This window comes from Montipora capricornis, chromosome 1, assembly GCF_036669925.1.
Source record: "Montipora capricornis isolate CH-2021 chromosome 1, ASM3666992v2, whole genome shotgun sequence".
Classification (NCBI taxonomy): Eukaryota; Metazoa; Cnidaria; class Anthozoa; order Scleractinia; family Acroporidae; genus Montipora; species Montipora capricornis.
In genome coordinates this window covers 41810377-41827876 of record NC_090883.1, presented here as the reverse complement: position 1 = coordinate 41827876, position 17500 = coordinate 41810377, and the positions used below count along the sequence as shown (strand labels likewise).

General features: G+C 38.4%; 2 protein-coding genes across 3 annotated transcripts in view; one reads left to right on the top strand and one right to left on the bottom strand.

Moving 5' to 3' along the window:
* LOC138044567 (man(5)GlcNAc(2)-PP-dolichol translocation protein RFT1-like) overlaps window positions 1-1348 on the bottom strand; it is a 4507-nt gene extending 3159 nt beyond the window's left edge. Inside the window, exon 1 of one of the 2 annotated variants that reach the window (XM_068891048.1) lies at window positions 52-1348. In XM_068891048.1, coding sequence (XP_068747149.1) covers window positions 52-1234 — 1183 coding nt within the window. In that variant the 5' untranslated portion in view covers window positions 1235-1348. The remainder of the gene's footprint in view (window positions 1-51) is intronic. The other variant, XM_068891052.1, reaches the window with a different exon arrangement.
* A 32-nt stretch (window positions 1349-1380) lies between these two features.
* LOC138044547 (probable protein disulfide-isomerase A4) overlaps window positions 1381-17500 on the top strand; it is a 25398-nt gene continuing 9278 nt past the window's right edge. Inside the window, exons 1-22 of the mRNA XM_068891031.1 lie at window positions 1381-1511; window positions 1646-1775; window positions 2749-2836; window positions 3560-3634; window positions 4489-4534; window positions 5032-5124; window positions 5773-5833; window positions 6655-6722; window positions 7134-7225; window positions 8277-8345; window positions 8430-8566; window positions 10094-10161; window positions 10311-10392; window positions 10925-10937; window positions 11064-11129; window positions 11650-11789; window positions 13195-13265; window positions 14390-14454; window positions 14854-15086; window positions 15684-15751; window positions 16743-16824; window positions 17323-17335. Coding sequence (XP_068747132.1) covers window positions 1464-1511; window positions 1646-1775; window positions 2749-2836; window positions 3560-3634; window positions 4489-4534; window positions 5032-5124; window positions 5773-5833; window positions 6655-6722; window positions 7134-7225; window positions 8277-8345; window positions 8430-8566; window positions 10094-10161; window positions 10311-10392; window positions 10925-10937; window positions 11064-11129; window positions 11650-11789; window positions 13195-13265; window positions 14390-14454; window positions 14854-15086; window positions 15684-15751; window positions 16743-16824; window positions 17323-17335 — 1808 coding nt within the window. The 5' untranslated portion in view covers window positions 1381-1463. The remainder of the gene's footprint in view (window positions 1512-1645; window positions 1776-2748; window positions 2837-3559; window positions 3635-4488; window positions 4535-5031; window positions 5125-5772; window positions 5834-6654; window positions 6723-7133; window positions 7226-8276; window positions 8346-8429; window positions 8567-10093; window positions 10162-10310; window positions 10393-10924; window positions 10938-11063; window positions 11130-11649; window positions 11790-13194; window positions 13266-14389; window positions 14455-14853; window positions 15087-15683; window positions 15752-16742; window positions 16825-17322; window positions 17336-17500) is intronic.

The window sequence follows — 17500 nt, the reverse complement described above, 5'->3', positions numbered from 1 at the left end:
TCCATTTTCTCTAAAAAATCTAGAATAATAGACAGGAAAGTTATTAATTACCTTCTCCACTGCTGAGAGTTGATCCACCATAAATGTCCAATAGCAAGAAGGAATAGCTGTATCCAAACACTAAAAATGTCATCCCAACCAAGACTACAAACTTAAGAACAACTTCCAGAGTCTCAGATGCAGTTTTTGCTGATTTCTCTGCTTGCTGATCAGCACTGCTTCCCCTTACTAAGGTGTGAGCAAAGAATGTATAGTAACTTTCTTCAATTGGCATAAAGACGCATCTTGCCACAAGTGAACCAAGGTTGTTGATAACATCATAGATACCTTGTTGGGAAAAGGTTAATACCTTAAACAGTGTCATAATGTAGCGTTCACCCTCTGTTAAGATCTTTTTCAAGAAGGATTGCTTGAAAAAGCTCCAAGTGAGATTAGCCAGTCCCCAGCTGATGAAACTTTTGCCTCGTATTGGGTGAGGGAAAAAATCACGCACAGTTTTGAGTGGGAAATCAAATTCAACCGAACCTTTGTCTTTAGGGGAACGCTGAATGAGATATAAAAAGTAAATATAATAGAGGAGCATGGATAAAGTTGAGAAAGCCATTTGTGCCAGGCAAAATGAGATAATCCCAAGATCTGATACAAACATCACTAGGAAAAGTGTAATAACACATTTTGCAAAGTTTGCAATGCCTTCTATGGTAACTTTAAGGCGCAAAAACACGAAAGCTTGAGCCACGACCCAAAGTTGCTCGGATAAGAGTTCAACTGAGCCACAAGCCGCAAAGACCACAACTGCAAGTGGATAGTTTGGTATTTTCCCTGGATCTGGTGCTTCAAGGTAAAACAGCCACACATAACCTAGAACGACAGATAAGGCCACTCCTATTGGGAACACACACCATAGAAGGTTGATCACTTGGGGCCAATTCTTCTCGGATGTTCTGCTGAGGCAAGCTTTGCGGAAAGCTTCGCGAGCAACAAAGACAATAGTTTGATTAAGAAGCATCAGTCGAACGTTTACAATTCCGATCATGTCCTTCGTGGTGTAACGCAGAAGAATACCGTTCATTACAAAGGTAAGAATCCTAAAAGTAACTTGTAGAATAACGTTGTAAGAAGCGGAACGAACAGTGCTTCCCACTAAACTGTCCTTCTCGTCCGCCATGTTGGAAATCTTGCTTGGCTCAATATGTTGAAGATGCTGATTGGATAGTCGAAAAAAATGCACCATTTAACAATCTGTAATGTCTTTGTTGAGAATTTGTGACCTTTCTTTTCAAATAAAAGAAATAATTTAATTGGTTTGTAATGAGGCTGTTGTTCAAATTAACCAATGAGAAACTTGTGCCACTTGTCCTGGGATCCACTGATTTGCGTGTAACACACGTGGCACAAACAGCTTTTGTACGGTAAAAAAAGTGTACATGCGGGAATTATAAATTTTTGTTGGGACCATAAACATGGCTGGTAGGAAGGCATGGCTAATAAGGTCGTGGCTTCTTATTCTTGTAAGTATAACTTTATTTTTACGACCTTGCTTTTCGAAAATGGACTGGCAAGTTCAGAAAAGAAACATAACGCCTCCAGCTTTTATTGCTCATTTTAAAATTACTGAAACCTGTTGATGGTTTCGATTCAATAGTTCGTAGGTTCATCCTTCCAAGGGAAGAAGAAGCTTGACAGAAGTTCAATCGTGGAAGTAAATGATATAAAACCATTCAAGAAATTACAAAGGACCCATACCAATTTACTGGTCTTGTTTGCAAAGAGCGGTGAGTGTGGATCTTACGTGACACATACAGTACACATATAAAGAGTGAAATGGAGTGATTGAACCATTGTTTTTGCCAAATCGCTTCCTTTCTCGTGCGGTTAACTGGTTTTTGAAAGGAATATTCTGTGTCTAAAAAATGTTTTGCGTTTCAGATCGACATTTGTCCATTATTTATGTGTTCAGCTTGCTTTTGGAAACAAAACGTTTACTCGCTCTGAAATTAGTATGCAAATAATTATTCAGTTCGTTTGTCAACTTAAAAAAGAAGAAATCACGTCAAGAAAAAGGCCTTTGAATAGTTTTCAGAAAGATAAGTTTCTTTGCAATTTCCAGGTGGGACCCTTTAGAGGTAAGCACAGAAAAAAAAAACCACAAAAAGTGAAACAATTTTTTACTGGCCAATTTCAAAACATCCAGATAATTAAATGGGTGGATCATAACACTCATTGGGTGCTTTCCATTTAGCCAAAATTTCCGGAAATTTCAGGCTGAAGTCAAATGAAAAGGTCCGTTTCGGGTCAGTCCGACCGGAATATTTGGGACTACCTCTGGAGGTGGTCCTCTTTGACTGGTCAGTCCAGACTGACCGAAACGTGTCGTTCCGTTTACGAAAATTATCGTTTCCAGTCCCACTTCACTGTGATGTAACAGAAATTTCGGTCAAAATGTAAATGGAACGCTTCAGTTCAGTTGGAAATTGACTTTTGACCTGATGGTAAGGCATAATAGAAAGCACCCATTATTTTAGGCAAGTTACAGCATTGGTTTTGCCCCTGCCTCTAATTGGCTAAAAAAATTGTATGTTATTAATTGCCAATCAATAATTTGCAACACAAATTTAACCTCTACTGAGATTAAAAGCTGCTTTGATTTGAGTGGTTGTCAAAAGCAATAGCAGCCTAATGCAAATACGACATGACATTCTTTTTACTCTACTGACCTAATTGTATTATTCTTTTAAAAAATTCTAGATCGCGACGCTTCAAGTAAATTTGAAGTTCTAGTGGATGTTGCTGAGGAAATAAAAGGGAAAGCAACAATAGCTTACGTAAATTGCGGGTAAGCAGAACAAATTAAAGCTAATAATTATTTTTATATCATGTATAGTTCGTCCCTCGATGGCTTATGCCCAGTGTTATGCTAGGAAAAAAAAGGAAAGGGAGAAAATACTACCCAGATAATTTCCTTGATTGAAGGAATTAAGTGTTGGACTCTTCATTTTCTAACTTAGTTCTGGCTGTGCACAGAACTTTTGAGGCTTTTCCTTCTATTAAGAAATCTAAGAGGTGGGTTTACCAGTATTGCTAATCACTGTATACTGGTGTTGGTGCTTTTGTTGTAGACATCTGTCCACATAAAGGGGCTCTCTGACTCAGATATAGCTTGGTGGATGCTCCTCTGGTTAGGAGAATTTTGGTAGTTACAATTCAAAGACCCGACATTTGACTCTCCTCATGTCTTTATATGTGCACGTCACACTCCTAGGAATTAAATGGGAGATAATTATTGAGTGGATGAAGAGATTGTTAACCCATTGAATCCCGAACCCCCCCATCATTGATGAATAAAATCGTCTTTGCATCTGATCTGACGGCTCTGACAGCAAAATCTATGAAGACTCCCTCCTAGGAGTCAATGGGTTAATTGAGTTTCAATTTAAGGGGTCCTCCTTGGGATAAAGACTAGTGAGAAAAGCTGTCAAAGCAAACACCCCTTTGGAGGGTTTTTTTTTATAAGCCAAAAGCCATGGGTTGATTTTATTTTTGTTTTATTTCTTTACAGGGGAAGTAAAGATACCAAAAAATTATGTAAGAAACTTAAAGTTTCACCTGAGCCGTTGGTGCTAAAGCATTACAAGTAAGGCTGTGAATGCGTAGAATCCCTTGGTAGTCTAAAGGTCAGCACATATGAGGGGAATAGTCCCTGCAAGGAATCCCAGGGACCAAGTCCCTTTGTGTGAAATGGCCAGTTTTGCCGTAAAATCAGATAGCGGGGACTGAATTTGGTCCCTGTGACTGGTCCCGCAAAATCAAACTGGTTTAAATTTGCAAGTCACTGGGACTCCCTTCATGAAAACAGTTTGTGGTTCCTGCGACCAAATGAAACTTTGACCAATCATAAGCATGTAAACACTGTTCTGACTTTCGGATTTTATTTTGCTTGGCTTTGTGATAAACTATGGGTTAGCCTTTAGAATCAATCATGTATTTTACTATGTTGGAGTTCTTTTTTTAATAGTATGGTTTTTTTTTGCGGTACAGACTTTGGTATTCAGTCTGCATTTTTTGCACATTTCTGGTCATACATCCATGACGCACATAATTTTGTTTGAATATCAATCTATCAGTACTGTTAAAATGGTAGTCCAAGATGTCCTGGTTCTATTGCTTTGTCTGACTAGTAGATCACCATGACTGACCTATTTGTGGTTGTTTCTTTAAACTGAAGATGCCTTTGGGAGTGCTAATTACTTTCTTCATATATAATCATTTAAAAAATTACTTCCTGGTACAAGTCCTGAAGAACGTTGCTAGAATTACATTGTGTTTGGGTCATATCCTGTTTCTCAATCCATTGACTCCAAAACAATTAAACAACCCACCATTGACGAGTAAAATTGTTTGGCATTAGACAGGATAAAATTTATCGAGTCTCGCTCGACTTAGGAGCCATGGCATGAGTTTAAGTAATTTTCCTTATTTCCTCTGCAGGGATGGAAATTTTAATAAAGATTATGATAGAAAACATGCAGTGAAGGTATTATTAAAAAAACATAGTTTAAAGTATTCCCTTGGGGAATCAGTAGCATATTTAAAATTAAATAATACTAATACTATTTGTTTTCCAATTCTTCTTATTTTTTGTTTTAATCTTTGGTGCTCCAGTTTAGGTAGTGGTCAATTGTTATTTTGAACTTTCTATCTTGCTGCTAATAAACTGATAGTTGTTCCTGTTAAAACTTAGGTGAATTTAAGATGAAAAATTAGAGTTTTATTTTATTTTGCTTTATTCCTCACCTCAAAAGCACTTTCATTGACTCGTGTCTTTTTCCACATAAAATCATTTATCTTTGCAAGTACTGTAGATCTCTGTTGTTCCTTATTGCATTTAATTCAATTCCTACTATTTGGAGTTCTTTTCAAATAATTTTTCACTTTCCTTGGAAGTTTCATAAACGTTTTCTCTCAAAAAGCAAAGTGGCATTTACTGTGTCTTTATTTTTGAACTTGTTTATTGGTATATAATTATTTCAGTCAATTTTAAATTTTCTCAATGACCCCACTGGTGAGATGCCTTGGGAAGAGGAAGACGGCACTGAAGATATCAAACATATCAAAACTTCAAAGGTTAGTAAGAATTAAGAAACTTGTTTAGATACCTCATTTTAGAGAGTGGGAAGGGGTTGTCAGAAGGTTTTTGAAGTTGACCGCTATTTGACTAATTTTTAAATTTGGAGGTAAAGCTAAAAAAGGCACTTTATTTAACATTGTCAGTTCCTTCAGTTACAAAACTGGTGTCAATCGAAGCCGGCAGTGTGCCCTTTACCCGGTCCATCCCTCTGTCAGTGCTCAGTTTTTAACAAATATTTAAAGTGATAGCTATACGGATCAGAGGAAAGTTGAAACAGACCGGAAGTCTCTGAGGATCAACCGGGGAGTTCTTGCTCCAAAAGTCGCACACTAACCAACTGAGCTACACCTGCTCCTAGCAAGGAGCAGGTGGAAGTGGAAAGAATTTATTTGCTAACCAACATTGTGATAGAGTATCTGACCAACCCTGATAACACTGTTGACAATCCAGCTTGTGTTGGTTGCTTGTGAAGTCAATGATTTTCAGTTGCATTAGTCCCCTTTGAGAAAGATCTTGAGTTATCTTTTGAAATGGAAGTCTTTAGGGGGTTGTTATTCATAAAAGTGGAAGATAATGAGATGTGTCACTTTAAGAAAATGACAACAAAAAAGTTAAGGATTAAAGTAAATGTTGTTTTTTATTAGGATTTTGAAAAGCTGACGTCAAAAGAGAAGAGGCCTATCATGGTGATGTTCTATGCCCCTTGTGAGTTGATTTAGCCAGTTTCAGTCATTAACCCCTTCACCACCGAACGGGCCCTAATTGACAAGTCAACTCATCTGGCATTAAAGTCACTGAAATCACTGAATAAAGAGCAGAATAATATTGCATGCTAAACTTAACAACCAGCAGGCAGCTGCTATCTGCAGCTATTCAAGGCCTGCAGGTTGAAGGAAAAAGATATTAGTATGTAACGACAAGTCATACATGAAGCTTGGGGTGCCCCTGGAACTATCAACCCCCAAACGAAGTAGGTAGAACACCCAAAGGCCTGCCCTACATTTACCTACAGCCCTAGCCCTAACACCTGTCACATTAAACTGGATGAACAGTGGAGAACCTACTATGTAGTTAACTTGTAATCATCCTACAAAGGGAATAGGAGGGAAGGGAGGAGGGAAAAGACGAGTTATACAAAACGTCTCATGTGCTGAGCACAGTAAAACTGTGAGCAAATGCAAAGGCACACGCACAGATGGCATCAGAATAACGCTGATCCGATTGAAGCCAGAACGCTCTGACATCACACCCAGAACAGTAATGCAACACTGGCAAATGTTAGAATACTAATCGCCCACAAGCAGACCACACCCATAACGCCCATGCTATGCTATGCCCTGAGTACACTTGCTCCTAGTTGTTAACTAATAATTATTTGAATTGCATTTAACCTCATAAAACCTGTTAGTTTAAAACCCTGTGGCTTATTGACAATTCCTAGATGAACTCTTACATTTTTTCAGTGTGTAACATTACTTTAATTTGCACTAAAGATTGCTGGTAATATGAATCAATTTTTTTTCTAGGGTGTGGCTATTGCAAAAAGCTAAAACCAGATTTTGCCTTGGCAGCCACTGAACTTAAGGGTGAAGCTGTGAGTTTTATTACATGTTTATGTCTCAAACAGTGTAGGGCAATTTGTAGTTTGGCCAGTTTTGCAGCCTGTATTCAATAGCCCCTTCATCAAAACCTCTCCTGCACTTCTCCATTCAGTTGCCAAGAGAATAAATAATTATTAAATCTTATTAACGATCTGTTCTTAAGCTGTACTTCATTGGTTGTGGCATTCTGTTTTCTCCAGTTTAATTTGTTTAACCCAGAAAAGACACAATTTATAATGGTTTAAGTTCTTGTTAATGGGACATGTATAAAAGCAAATTTATGTTTTAAGGCTACCGGAAAAGAAGACTAATGATTTATAATATTATTCCTTGTTGGCCAAGCCAAGATAATACCTAAATTATTTATTTATATTTTTGATTCTATGAACATTGTTTTCTATAAGGTTATGGCTGGAATGGATGTGGACACTTATGAAGGCTACACTGTAAGACAAAAGTTCAATATCACTGGATTTCCAACCCTAATTTATTTTGAGTAAGGATAGTTGATTATTCACTCTTAACTAGGGGACTTAAAAAGAATTTCTAGCAATTTCAAGCAGTTAAAAGAGCAGCTAATATCTGTAGGTAAGGTAAAGTCATGCACAAGCCAATGGGGCTCACACAACTGGAGCTAGCGTATCCCAATTTCAAGTAGCATGGATGCTGGTCAGTAGGTGGTACTTGTTTATACACCTGGATCGACAGAGAACAGTGTGCAGCAAAGGGTCTTGTCTAAGTAAACAACACAGTGGCTGAGCTTGACCTGGTACCAGCGACCCTGTGGTGGGGAATCTAAAGTGCTAATCACCACACCACTGTGTCTGAAAAACCATCCCAAAATGTGCTATTTAAAAAATATATATTTGAGAGGAAAGAGAGGTCAATATTTATGTCCGTTTCCGTGCAGTTCTTGCATACAAATTAAAGGGTGATATGACACTTTTGGTCTCACTGTTAAAATAATACTATGTCTGTAAAATCAATAGAGAGAGAAAAAGACTGATGCAGCTTGTCTCTTAGACATCGTTTTTGTTACTGAGACTGCTTTCTAACCATCTCCTGTGGATGCAGATGTACATCTGTTATTTTAATTGGCTGAAAATGTTCATGCACCTTGCCTCAGAAAAATAGACAAAAGTTATCATTGATGGCTATTTCTTTTAAAATTAATTTCATATCTTTCTTTTGAACTCAAATTGTTATTCTGGAAAATAAGGCATGTACTAATTGCAAAAATTTGACTCAAAAAAAGTTATGCTTGCGTTATTCAGGCTTCAGTTGTTCAAAAGATGGATAATGCTATCCACTGGATAGTGATTTATCCAGTGGATAAACACTGGCAAAACCAATTGAGTTATCCAGTGGATAGCACTATCCACCTTTTGAACAACTGGGCCCAGACTGCTATTTGATTCAGTATTGAAATGATGTAACTTGTGACATGCTCTTACTTTAATAATTTCCTCTAATTTTTGCAGTAGTGGCTATTGTAAATTAATTGAATATTGTGACGTCATTTTGTCTTGCAAATTTAACTAATGCAGGGATGGTGAGGAAAAGTATCGCTATCAAGGGAAACATGATAAAAGCTCAATTGTGGAGTGGATGAGAAAGTGAGTTTTGTGTTGTTTTCATGTTGTGATTTTTGTTAATACCTTAGCAATGTTTAATGAATTCTTAACAACTGCTCTTTTCAGTCCATCACCTTCCACTCCTCCCGTGAAAGAAGATGAGTGGAAAGATGAACCCAGTGAGGTTGTTCATCTGTCCGACAGCACTTTTGATGATTTTATTGGCAGTAATCCATCCGTTTTAGTCATGTTTTATGCTCCTTGTAAGTATTTTTCTCTTACATGTGATTAATAACACATGCTATATGATTGTTCGGTTCCATAACCTTTTAAATTTTAACGCTTTTACCGGCCGGTAAAACGCAGTTAATGGAACATGACACCCCTAGAGGGCAAGACTGCTTTCGTTCGTCACGCAATCCAGTAAGATAAATAATAGAACAATATTGAATGCTGAATTCATAAATGAATGTTCCCTTATTCTAGCAGTTAGTACAAACGCTATTCATGTCTGTATTTTAGCTTCTATCTTGCTGAGCTGTACCTATTGGTCGAACTTTGAGACACTGTCTTGCTATATAAATCTCAATACACTGTAACAGGGCATAATCCTGGCAGCTTGCACGAGAGTACACAGTTTGTAACAATTTTGCTTTAAAATTTCCCACCCTCCCTCCCCGGGAGACGGGCTTTTGTTTGTTATTTGCCAATAAACTGGGGTCACTCCTTGTGGTCGGTTAAGTCTGCGTAGCGACTTCCCCCAAGCTTTGGCATTGCTTGTGTCTTGCCATCTTATATCCTTGCCTTTATCTTGTCCGATCCAGCCTCTGCTGTGCTGGGGAGATAACAAAGGCTCTGCCAATACTCTTGTTCTATTCCCACGTTTGTGGGGGAATAAGTGAGGCTTTTAGTTTTTGCACCTATTATTAAGTCGCGTAAAAACCTGCCACAGGGCTGTGTCCCCCTCAATTACGCCATATTGTTATTTGCTTATTTGTTGTCGTTACACTATCTAGTCGCGTTACACTCTACTCTTAGTTTAAATTATGGAATAGTGACATTAAGTGCCATTATATCAAGGACATTGGAGGAATAGTGGGGCTATTGCCCTACAACTTTCTTGTTTTTATTGCCTTTTTTGGGCTTGGGTCAATTTTCGCTGGGTATGTGCTGCTGGCCTCTTAAAACCCCTACCGTACCCCTTTATAGTCTATTTTGTGGCCAATTATAGACCCCATCTTAGTCACTTTTGGGTAAATGTAATTTTAGCGACCCTAACTTAGTCACTTTCTGTTTAAATATGCATAAACCTTACGTAAAGCCCTTTAATTGTAATTTAAAAACGGAATGTAATGCGCCTAGTAAATATTAAATCAACCGCGCTACAGCTTTTTCTGTAACAACTTTTTTTTACCGCAAATCTTTCCATTTTTAAATCCCACTAGCCAGAATTTTCTTACCCCAAAAATTTGCGACCCCATTCTAGTATCTCTATCAGGAACTCTGTTGGAAATGCAACCCCATCATAGTCAACTCAGTTGTGAAAATGTGACCCCATCCAGCGGCACATCCCCATTAGCCACTTAATAGGAAGTACATCTCCCCGGGTCAGCATCCAATGGCATGTTCTTGTACATTTACATCAGTTGCTTCTGAAGACCCAAACATTACACCAAAACCAAAAGATGGAAATGACTCAGTCTGGGGTCACAAAAATGAGCCAGTTAATGATGTATATCACAATAATTGTGCTATAAAATATTTTATTGTCATTTTTTTTTTTATTCAAGGGTGTGGCCACTGCAAAGCTATGAAGCCAGAATACACAGATGCTGCTCAGTCTATGAAGGAACAAGAGGTATCATCTTATTATGATGCTTTTGTGTGTTTTTCCCAAGGTTTGAACTCTACTTTTTGTGTTACAAAGTGCACCTCTCACTGCCCCATAAAATAATGTAACATTTTGTTTATGATAACATGCTAGATTAATTTATTTCTTGGTTTCAGATTCCAGGTGTACTAGTAGCTGTTGATGCAACAAAAGAGCAAGAAATTGGCAAAAGATATAAAATTGAAGGCTTCCCAACAGGTGAAATAATTATTATTGTTTACAGTAGGATTTTTTCCTTTGTGATTCTTTGCACAACTTCCTTCAAGTCTGGGTTTATTGTTTCTAGCTCAGCAACTGATGGTTCATTGTTGATATCTCAAGTATTACATGGGCTCTAATTGGTCAAATTGACAGGACATTTCATTAAATTTTGTACAGCTTCTTGCCCTCACAGTGCACTGCCTTCCCCTACGAAATTGGAGAGAAATGCACTAACATTAAACATCTTACAAAACGTTGTTTTCATGATGTACCCTAAGTCATGCTTTCTTGCACTGCTTTGATGGGCCCTTTGTGGGGCATCTTCAAGGCCAAAAATTAGTTCAAAAAAAGTTCAAAAATAAGGGTTGCAACTATTAGTTTTTATAACTCCTTTGGGTACCGTAGGAGCATATATATCTCAGCTTACTCTCAGACTATTAAGACTTTTTTTCTGGTTTGTACATTAGCCACATATTTTCTCAATTCTGCAAACTCACTTAAAATGATCCTTTTCCATTTTGTTTTTCAGTGAAATATTTCAAGTGAGTGCTCTATTTTGTTCATGAATGACCTGTTAACTTTTAAAGAGAATGGAAATTAAAGCTCAACTTTGTAAGCTGTTACTTTGTCAAATTTGTCATTGAATCTAAGTTATTTTGAACTTGCAGAGATGGTGAAGTTGCATTTGATGTGAATGAGAGAACTGCAGACAAGATCATTGAATTTATGAAAGAGTAGGTCATTGTGCCTTTGAATAACATTGTATTTCTTCATGCTAAAGGTGGATCGGACAAGAATGGTTGAGTTAAGTAAACACAGTTAATGAATTCTTTATAAATTTAAATGACTCAGTTTAGGTTTGCTTGGGATTAAATCTGAAAGTCTACTAACAGCTTTCTTCGCCTTCAAAGACATTGACAGCACATTAAGTTGACTTTGCAATTTCCGTATCAAGTGAAGCTATGAACCTCACACTTATGCCACTATCACTAGATTCTACATTTGTTGTTGTTTTTCCATTGTCTTTGTTTCCTTTCAACAGAAATAATTAGAGGACAAAATATCAATGCAGACGGGTTGTTCCATAATAAGAGCCCTGTGATTTACACCATGTGATATAAAGTGGCCAATAGTATTGCATGAAAATTAATGGGTGCATTATATTGTAAAATATTTTTAAATAGCGGTAATATGTGCAGTAGAAATGATGTTTCGTATTCCTTTTGTCACACAACTTTGTCATCTTTTCTTTAGTCCCAAGGAGCCTCCCCCACCCCCACCTCCTGAGAAAGATTGGCGTGAAGTTCCTAGTGAGGTCATCCATCTCACTGACGAAGCATTCAAGGGATTTGTAAAAAAAAAGAAACATGTTTTGGTCATGTTTTATGCTCCATGTGAGTTTGACTCCTTTTTTGTTTGTAGGAATTAATCACCTTATTAAATTCCAATCTTTTCAAAGTGTACACCCACACCGCTTTTACTGTAAGTCCAGTGTTCAAAGTACAACTTTCATGACAGACTGAGCATCTTAGTTGGTTCAATTCTTTGAGCTCAGTATGGGGCTACCATGCAGGTAGCTTTGGGTTCATCTCTGGCTGCCCAACCAGGGATTTAGCAAAGAATGAATTCACGCGGTTGAAGGTCCCCAAAGGGGCCTGGTAACAAGATTGTTCCCAGTGTCTCGCAAAACCGGCATTTTTCAAGATGGCGAATACAGAGAAGGAGAAGACACGCACAACAGTACTTAAAAAACAGTGCTTTTATTTCATTTCGGTCCAGTGTTGATAAATAGACCATATTCGTATTCCCAGTATTGGACTGGAACTAGCTTGCAATGAAGACTAATGTGGGGAATGTATGAAAAAGTAATTGTATTTGAAAAGATTTCCTTGCATTAGCCTCCATTGCAAGCTAGTTCCAGTCCAATACTGAGAATACGAATATAGTCCATTCCAGTGATAAATCCACATACTCAGAGATTTTCAATTTTTTTTTGTAAACATAAAAAAATTGCGATCTTCTCGGTTGCTTTGATCAATGGCCAAAATTTAGCCGGCGATCACCCCTTTCTTCTCAAGCGGCTTTTTTCACTGGCAGCCAGCGCTTAGTGACATCCCTGCCAACCAAAACTTGTAGCATTACAATTATACATACTTAATGGACCACTCCCCATAGGGGCTTTTCAGGGCCAATGAAACACAATCAATGAAATGACAGAACAGGACAACAACAACAACAACAACTGTTAAGAATCTCAACTGGGCCAGGGACTACCAGGAACAAAATTCAATGAGTGGTTAGAACAGGTCTTGAACCTGGGATGCCCGGATCTCAAGGCAAGCATCCTAACCCCTAGGTCACACTGCCTCCCATTATAACATTCCGGTAAATAACATTGTCACAGTCACTGAAGCAATGTAAGCAGTGGTGTGGAAACCTTAACAAACCCCAAGGTTAAATGTGATTCTAATCCAGAACCATTTGCATGGCATGCTGCTATGCCACTCAGCTATTAAGCTTTCCAGGAGCTGGTCGGAATTACGAGTTTGTTTTGTTTCCTGTGAGAGGTTTGGGTGTGATTATTGTTAACATCCCACATCAGAAAGGTGTATATTTTGAAATGATTTTCTTAGCGCAAGATACATGCAGTTGATGAAGCAACATACCAAGTGAGATTTCCCTCTGGTAGAGTTAAAAGAAAGTGTTCAGTGTTTTTCTTTCTCCCACACCACTTGACCTGTATTGTAGTTCAGTGTTCTGTTCTACCAACTGAGGCAAAGGAATGTTTCTCTGTGTTAGGGTGTGGTCATTGTAAAAAGGCTAAGCCAGAATTCATGGATGCTGCTAAGCATGATGCAGAAAACAGTAAGGTAACTGTTGTTCTGTTTAAAGGTTAACACTGTTTTGTGAAGAGAAGGGACTGTTGTTGAAAGTTCCGAAAAATTTTCGGGCCCGAAAAGCCATTTGTGAATCTGCCAAACGCTTGTTCAGGAAAGCCGATCTTTTAAGGTGTTTTCAAGGTAACCAAAAGCAAACTGACTGAAGTTTGACGACTTAAATCTCCGGCCTCCGTTCTTGAGATACAGAGGGAATTTTGACACCTAAAAATGGCCCGTATAGTTTTGGAACTTTCGCGGAACAGGCCCCAGGTGAGGGTAGTCCTGAGAAGGACTGTTTTGGGTGACATTGACTGACGTTTGGACTACCTGGGTCATTTTCTTGACTCAAAAGATGACTTCCACTCAGGTGGTCAAAGGGTGATAGCCAAAACAGTCCTTCTCAGGACTACACTCACCTGGATGATCACACTTAACTTGCTAATGACTCCTGGGTTTACAGTCAAGCTATGTCACACATGACCAGTATCCGCAAGACTGAAGTTCCTCTTTGGAATCTTGAATGGATCCCCTCTTGAATCATCCTCTTTTGAATGGTTCTTGAAGATTTTTCTGAAAGCTGCTATGGAAAATGCATAATAGCTGAAAAAGAAATCATCAAAAACACTGTTTATTTCATAATAAAACGGAAGTTCATAGCTAACTATTTTCGATGTATCAAGGAAGTATCCACGGGAATTCAGAATCTTGTGAGCAAAGTTCAAAACTGGCAATGTCTCAGTCACTAGAATAAAATAATAAATCCTTTGTTTCGACAGCCAATAACAATATTGGTAACATCATTCAAGTATATCTTATCATCATCATTAGTCCTTTTTGCGCCATGGGACACATAAGGCCCCAAAGACTATCCCCTAACGTCCTCGTTCGTGGGAGGTGGGCAACAGTGGAGTAGGGGACTGCCTGTCAGGGTAAAGTACAGCGGGACTTAAAGCTCCCAGGGCTGTTACGGTATCTGTGAAGGCCTGGCACAAACTCTGAACAAGCTGCTATGGCAAGTCTGCAGAGGGCTAGTCACCCTCTCAGACTTAATCTACTGACTACAGAAACCGAAAAAAAAAGTATATCTTATGCTGCATCATTATTCTCCTAACCAGATAGCTTATGCTGCAGTGGACTGCACAGTTGAGACATCGCTTTGCAGTAAATTTGATGTTACTGGGTATGAATTTTTGTTCAATTCAGTTCAATTCAATCTTTATTTTGCACACTTTTTTAAAAATTTTATACTAATTACAAGGGTTGTAGAGAAATATATTATCACTCTAGGAGAGAATGGAGTCAAATATAAACTGAGGAATACAATGAAAAACTTCAAGTTTTGAATGTCAAAAATGCTCTTTAACTGTGATGTGTGTTTATTCGAAATTCCATAATTTGTGGAACTGTTTAAACAAAGGGTCACTTTGTTTTCGATTAACGTTTGACTATTTAGAAGAGCACTTGATACTGAGAAGCAAAACTGGCTAAACTCTAGAATACCCGGTCACAAATTTGCAAATGAACGCTGCTGCTTTTAGTAAACAATAGTAAACAACAATAATGTCATTTTGTGTTTCAGCTATCCAACTTTTCGATACTTCAACTATGGCAAGAAAGACTTCAAGTACACAAGGGGTCGCGAGGCTAAGGATTTCATCCAATTCATGGAGGACCCCCGTGAGGGTCCCTCAGCACCTCCCCCTGAGCCTGAGTGGTCTGATCTACCCAGTCATGTGCATCATTTGACTGATGACAGTTTTGATGACTTTGTGAAGGAACATGATTCAGTTCTCGTCATGTTTTATGCACCGTGTAAGTTCTGTACCTGTCTGCCTCTGTCTCTCTATCTCGCCGACGCACAATGAAATTAAGGCTTTCGCCCGCTGCTTTTAAATTCATTCGAGCATGATTGCTCATCCACGATGGCGATCAGTATTCGTAGCGAAACAGAGAATTAAGTCTCAAAAAATGAAGGCCCGATTCTTTCGACCGTCGCTTGGGAATACTACGAAAAAATCCCGAGTCTTAAGCAGGAGTCGAACCTATGACCTCCAATAAGTGACTTAGAAACAACCTTACAATTTTACGAAACAGATTGCCGGTGGGGGCATTTTTTGCAAAAGATGTTATACAGCTCTGCATGTGACCATTGTTGAATGACAAATTATCCGTATATGCCTGAGGTATTAAAATATCAGTGACTCACAATGCTTGATGCGACTCATTCACAAGTTGCGCTACAAAGATTGCCTGTGGTGAAATGGTAAAACGTTGATTTTAATTTGAACTTCGGTGTCCACAGTTAATGAAATGCACAAGAACGTGATAGAATGACCGATTTGAAACAATTTTTAGAAAGTCCATAGATCTTTAGTAAAAGAGAGATTTTTTAATCATTTTATGATTTAGGGTGTGGTCACTGCAAGGCAATGAAGCCATCTTATATGGATGCGGCTGAAGAGTTGGCCAATAAGAATGTAAGTGTTGGGCTGGATTGTTTCGTTAACCTGAGGAATGGAACGGATTTAGAAAAGATGGGTGGAGAGATACTGTGAAACAGAGTTTGAAATTAAATCCGTGAACAATCACTCAAAGTTGTTAATCAATTGCTGTTGATCTGATACGAATTCCGTTCATTTGTATTGAGTTTTCGCTCGATTTTCTCTGTGAAAATTGTTTTAAAATAAAGCAGTGTAAAGCACTCAATGTTGATGCTGAGTTAGTAGTTGACCCTTTCACTCCAAGGAGTGATCGGTATGTAAATCTTCCTCACAATTTCAATGAAATATCAGTCAGACAGGTATTGAAAATGAAGAATATCATCAACTTCAAAGATGTGATCTTGATGTAACACCAAATTCTCATGGCTTCCCAGCAAAGGAACCCTTGGTACTACTTAGTAGAATGAATGTATGTTTCAGTGGTAGGAATGATAGGGTTAACTGTATTCGCGTCAGTTTTGTATCACATTGGCAAACTCGAGGGGACGCCATGTGCCCGAGAGCTTGTAAATGTGATGCAACTCTGCCGCTCAGTTATAAACGTAACTTGTCAAAGGCAACCAGGGAACTTCATATAACAGAGCCATCCGTGCTTTTAACCACCCGATCGACGAGTCAGGAATAGGCTAGTTTCGTATTCTAACTGTTGGACTGGATCTAGCATGAAATGGTGGCTAATGCGGGCAAATTAATTTGCATTTGGAAAGATTTGCCCGCATTAGCCTCCATTCCATGCTAGATCCAGTCCAGCCGTGAGAATTCGAAAATGGTCTATTGGGTGTGTCTCACGCCTTTACATGGGAGGGGAAGTGGGTGCATTCTCCAGTACCACTTAGTCTTTGATGGCCGTTGACGTTTGTGAAGTTTTTATTCAACCGCTTTATATTTGGCGTTTTCTATTTCAAAACTGTTTGTTGACAAAATGGTTGTTCTATTTGATACTGATGATCTTGTCACTTTGATGCAGGTTCGCGGTGTTCTTGCTGCTGTGGATTGTACCAAACAGAAATCGTTGGCAGAGAAGTTCGAAATAAGAGGATTTCCAACGGGTAAGTTGATACCTTACGGAGCCACGGGGGACTTATGATGGCATTGAAAGCCGCTGTTAGAAACATACTCACATCTTTGGACTTTCGTGAGTTTTTTTCAACTCGTTCGACTTGTGCGATCTGGCCAGAAGAAAATAAATAGATTAATTGATCGTGTGAGTGCAATCGGACTGCCTCCTGTGCCTCATGGCGTGACTATGTCATCCATGAGCTAAATACAGACAACATCATTTATTATCATTATTTACCTTGTGGTCATATTCTCCTGAAAATTGTAAGTCTTTTTGGACTGAAGATTTCAAAGCCATACTCCCAAGAAATTTCAAGTGCGTAAAAAAAACATTTCTTTGCTGGTTCTTGTGTGTACGTTTTCTTCACGCATCCACTATATTCAAATTAGGGCTTTCACTTGTTAATCAAACAATGCTACAGATATATTAAATTTTGCTTACCTTGTTGCTTTTTACATGTGACTGGCAAACTGCAAACAACTCATAGTGAAATACTTCAGGTGAGAAATAATTTTTTATTGTTTTTAGTATATAATTATATCGTCATGTGTTGCCTGTGCCAAATTGTTCAGAGTTATTTCACTTACCATATTACGCATACCCTTCTTACTACCCGGTCTAGAATTTCTGTTGCCATCTGGAGGGTTCTCTAAAGCAGTCATTTA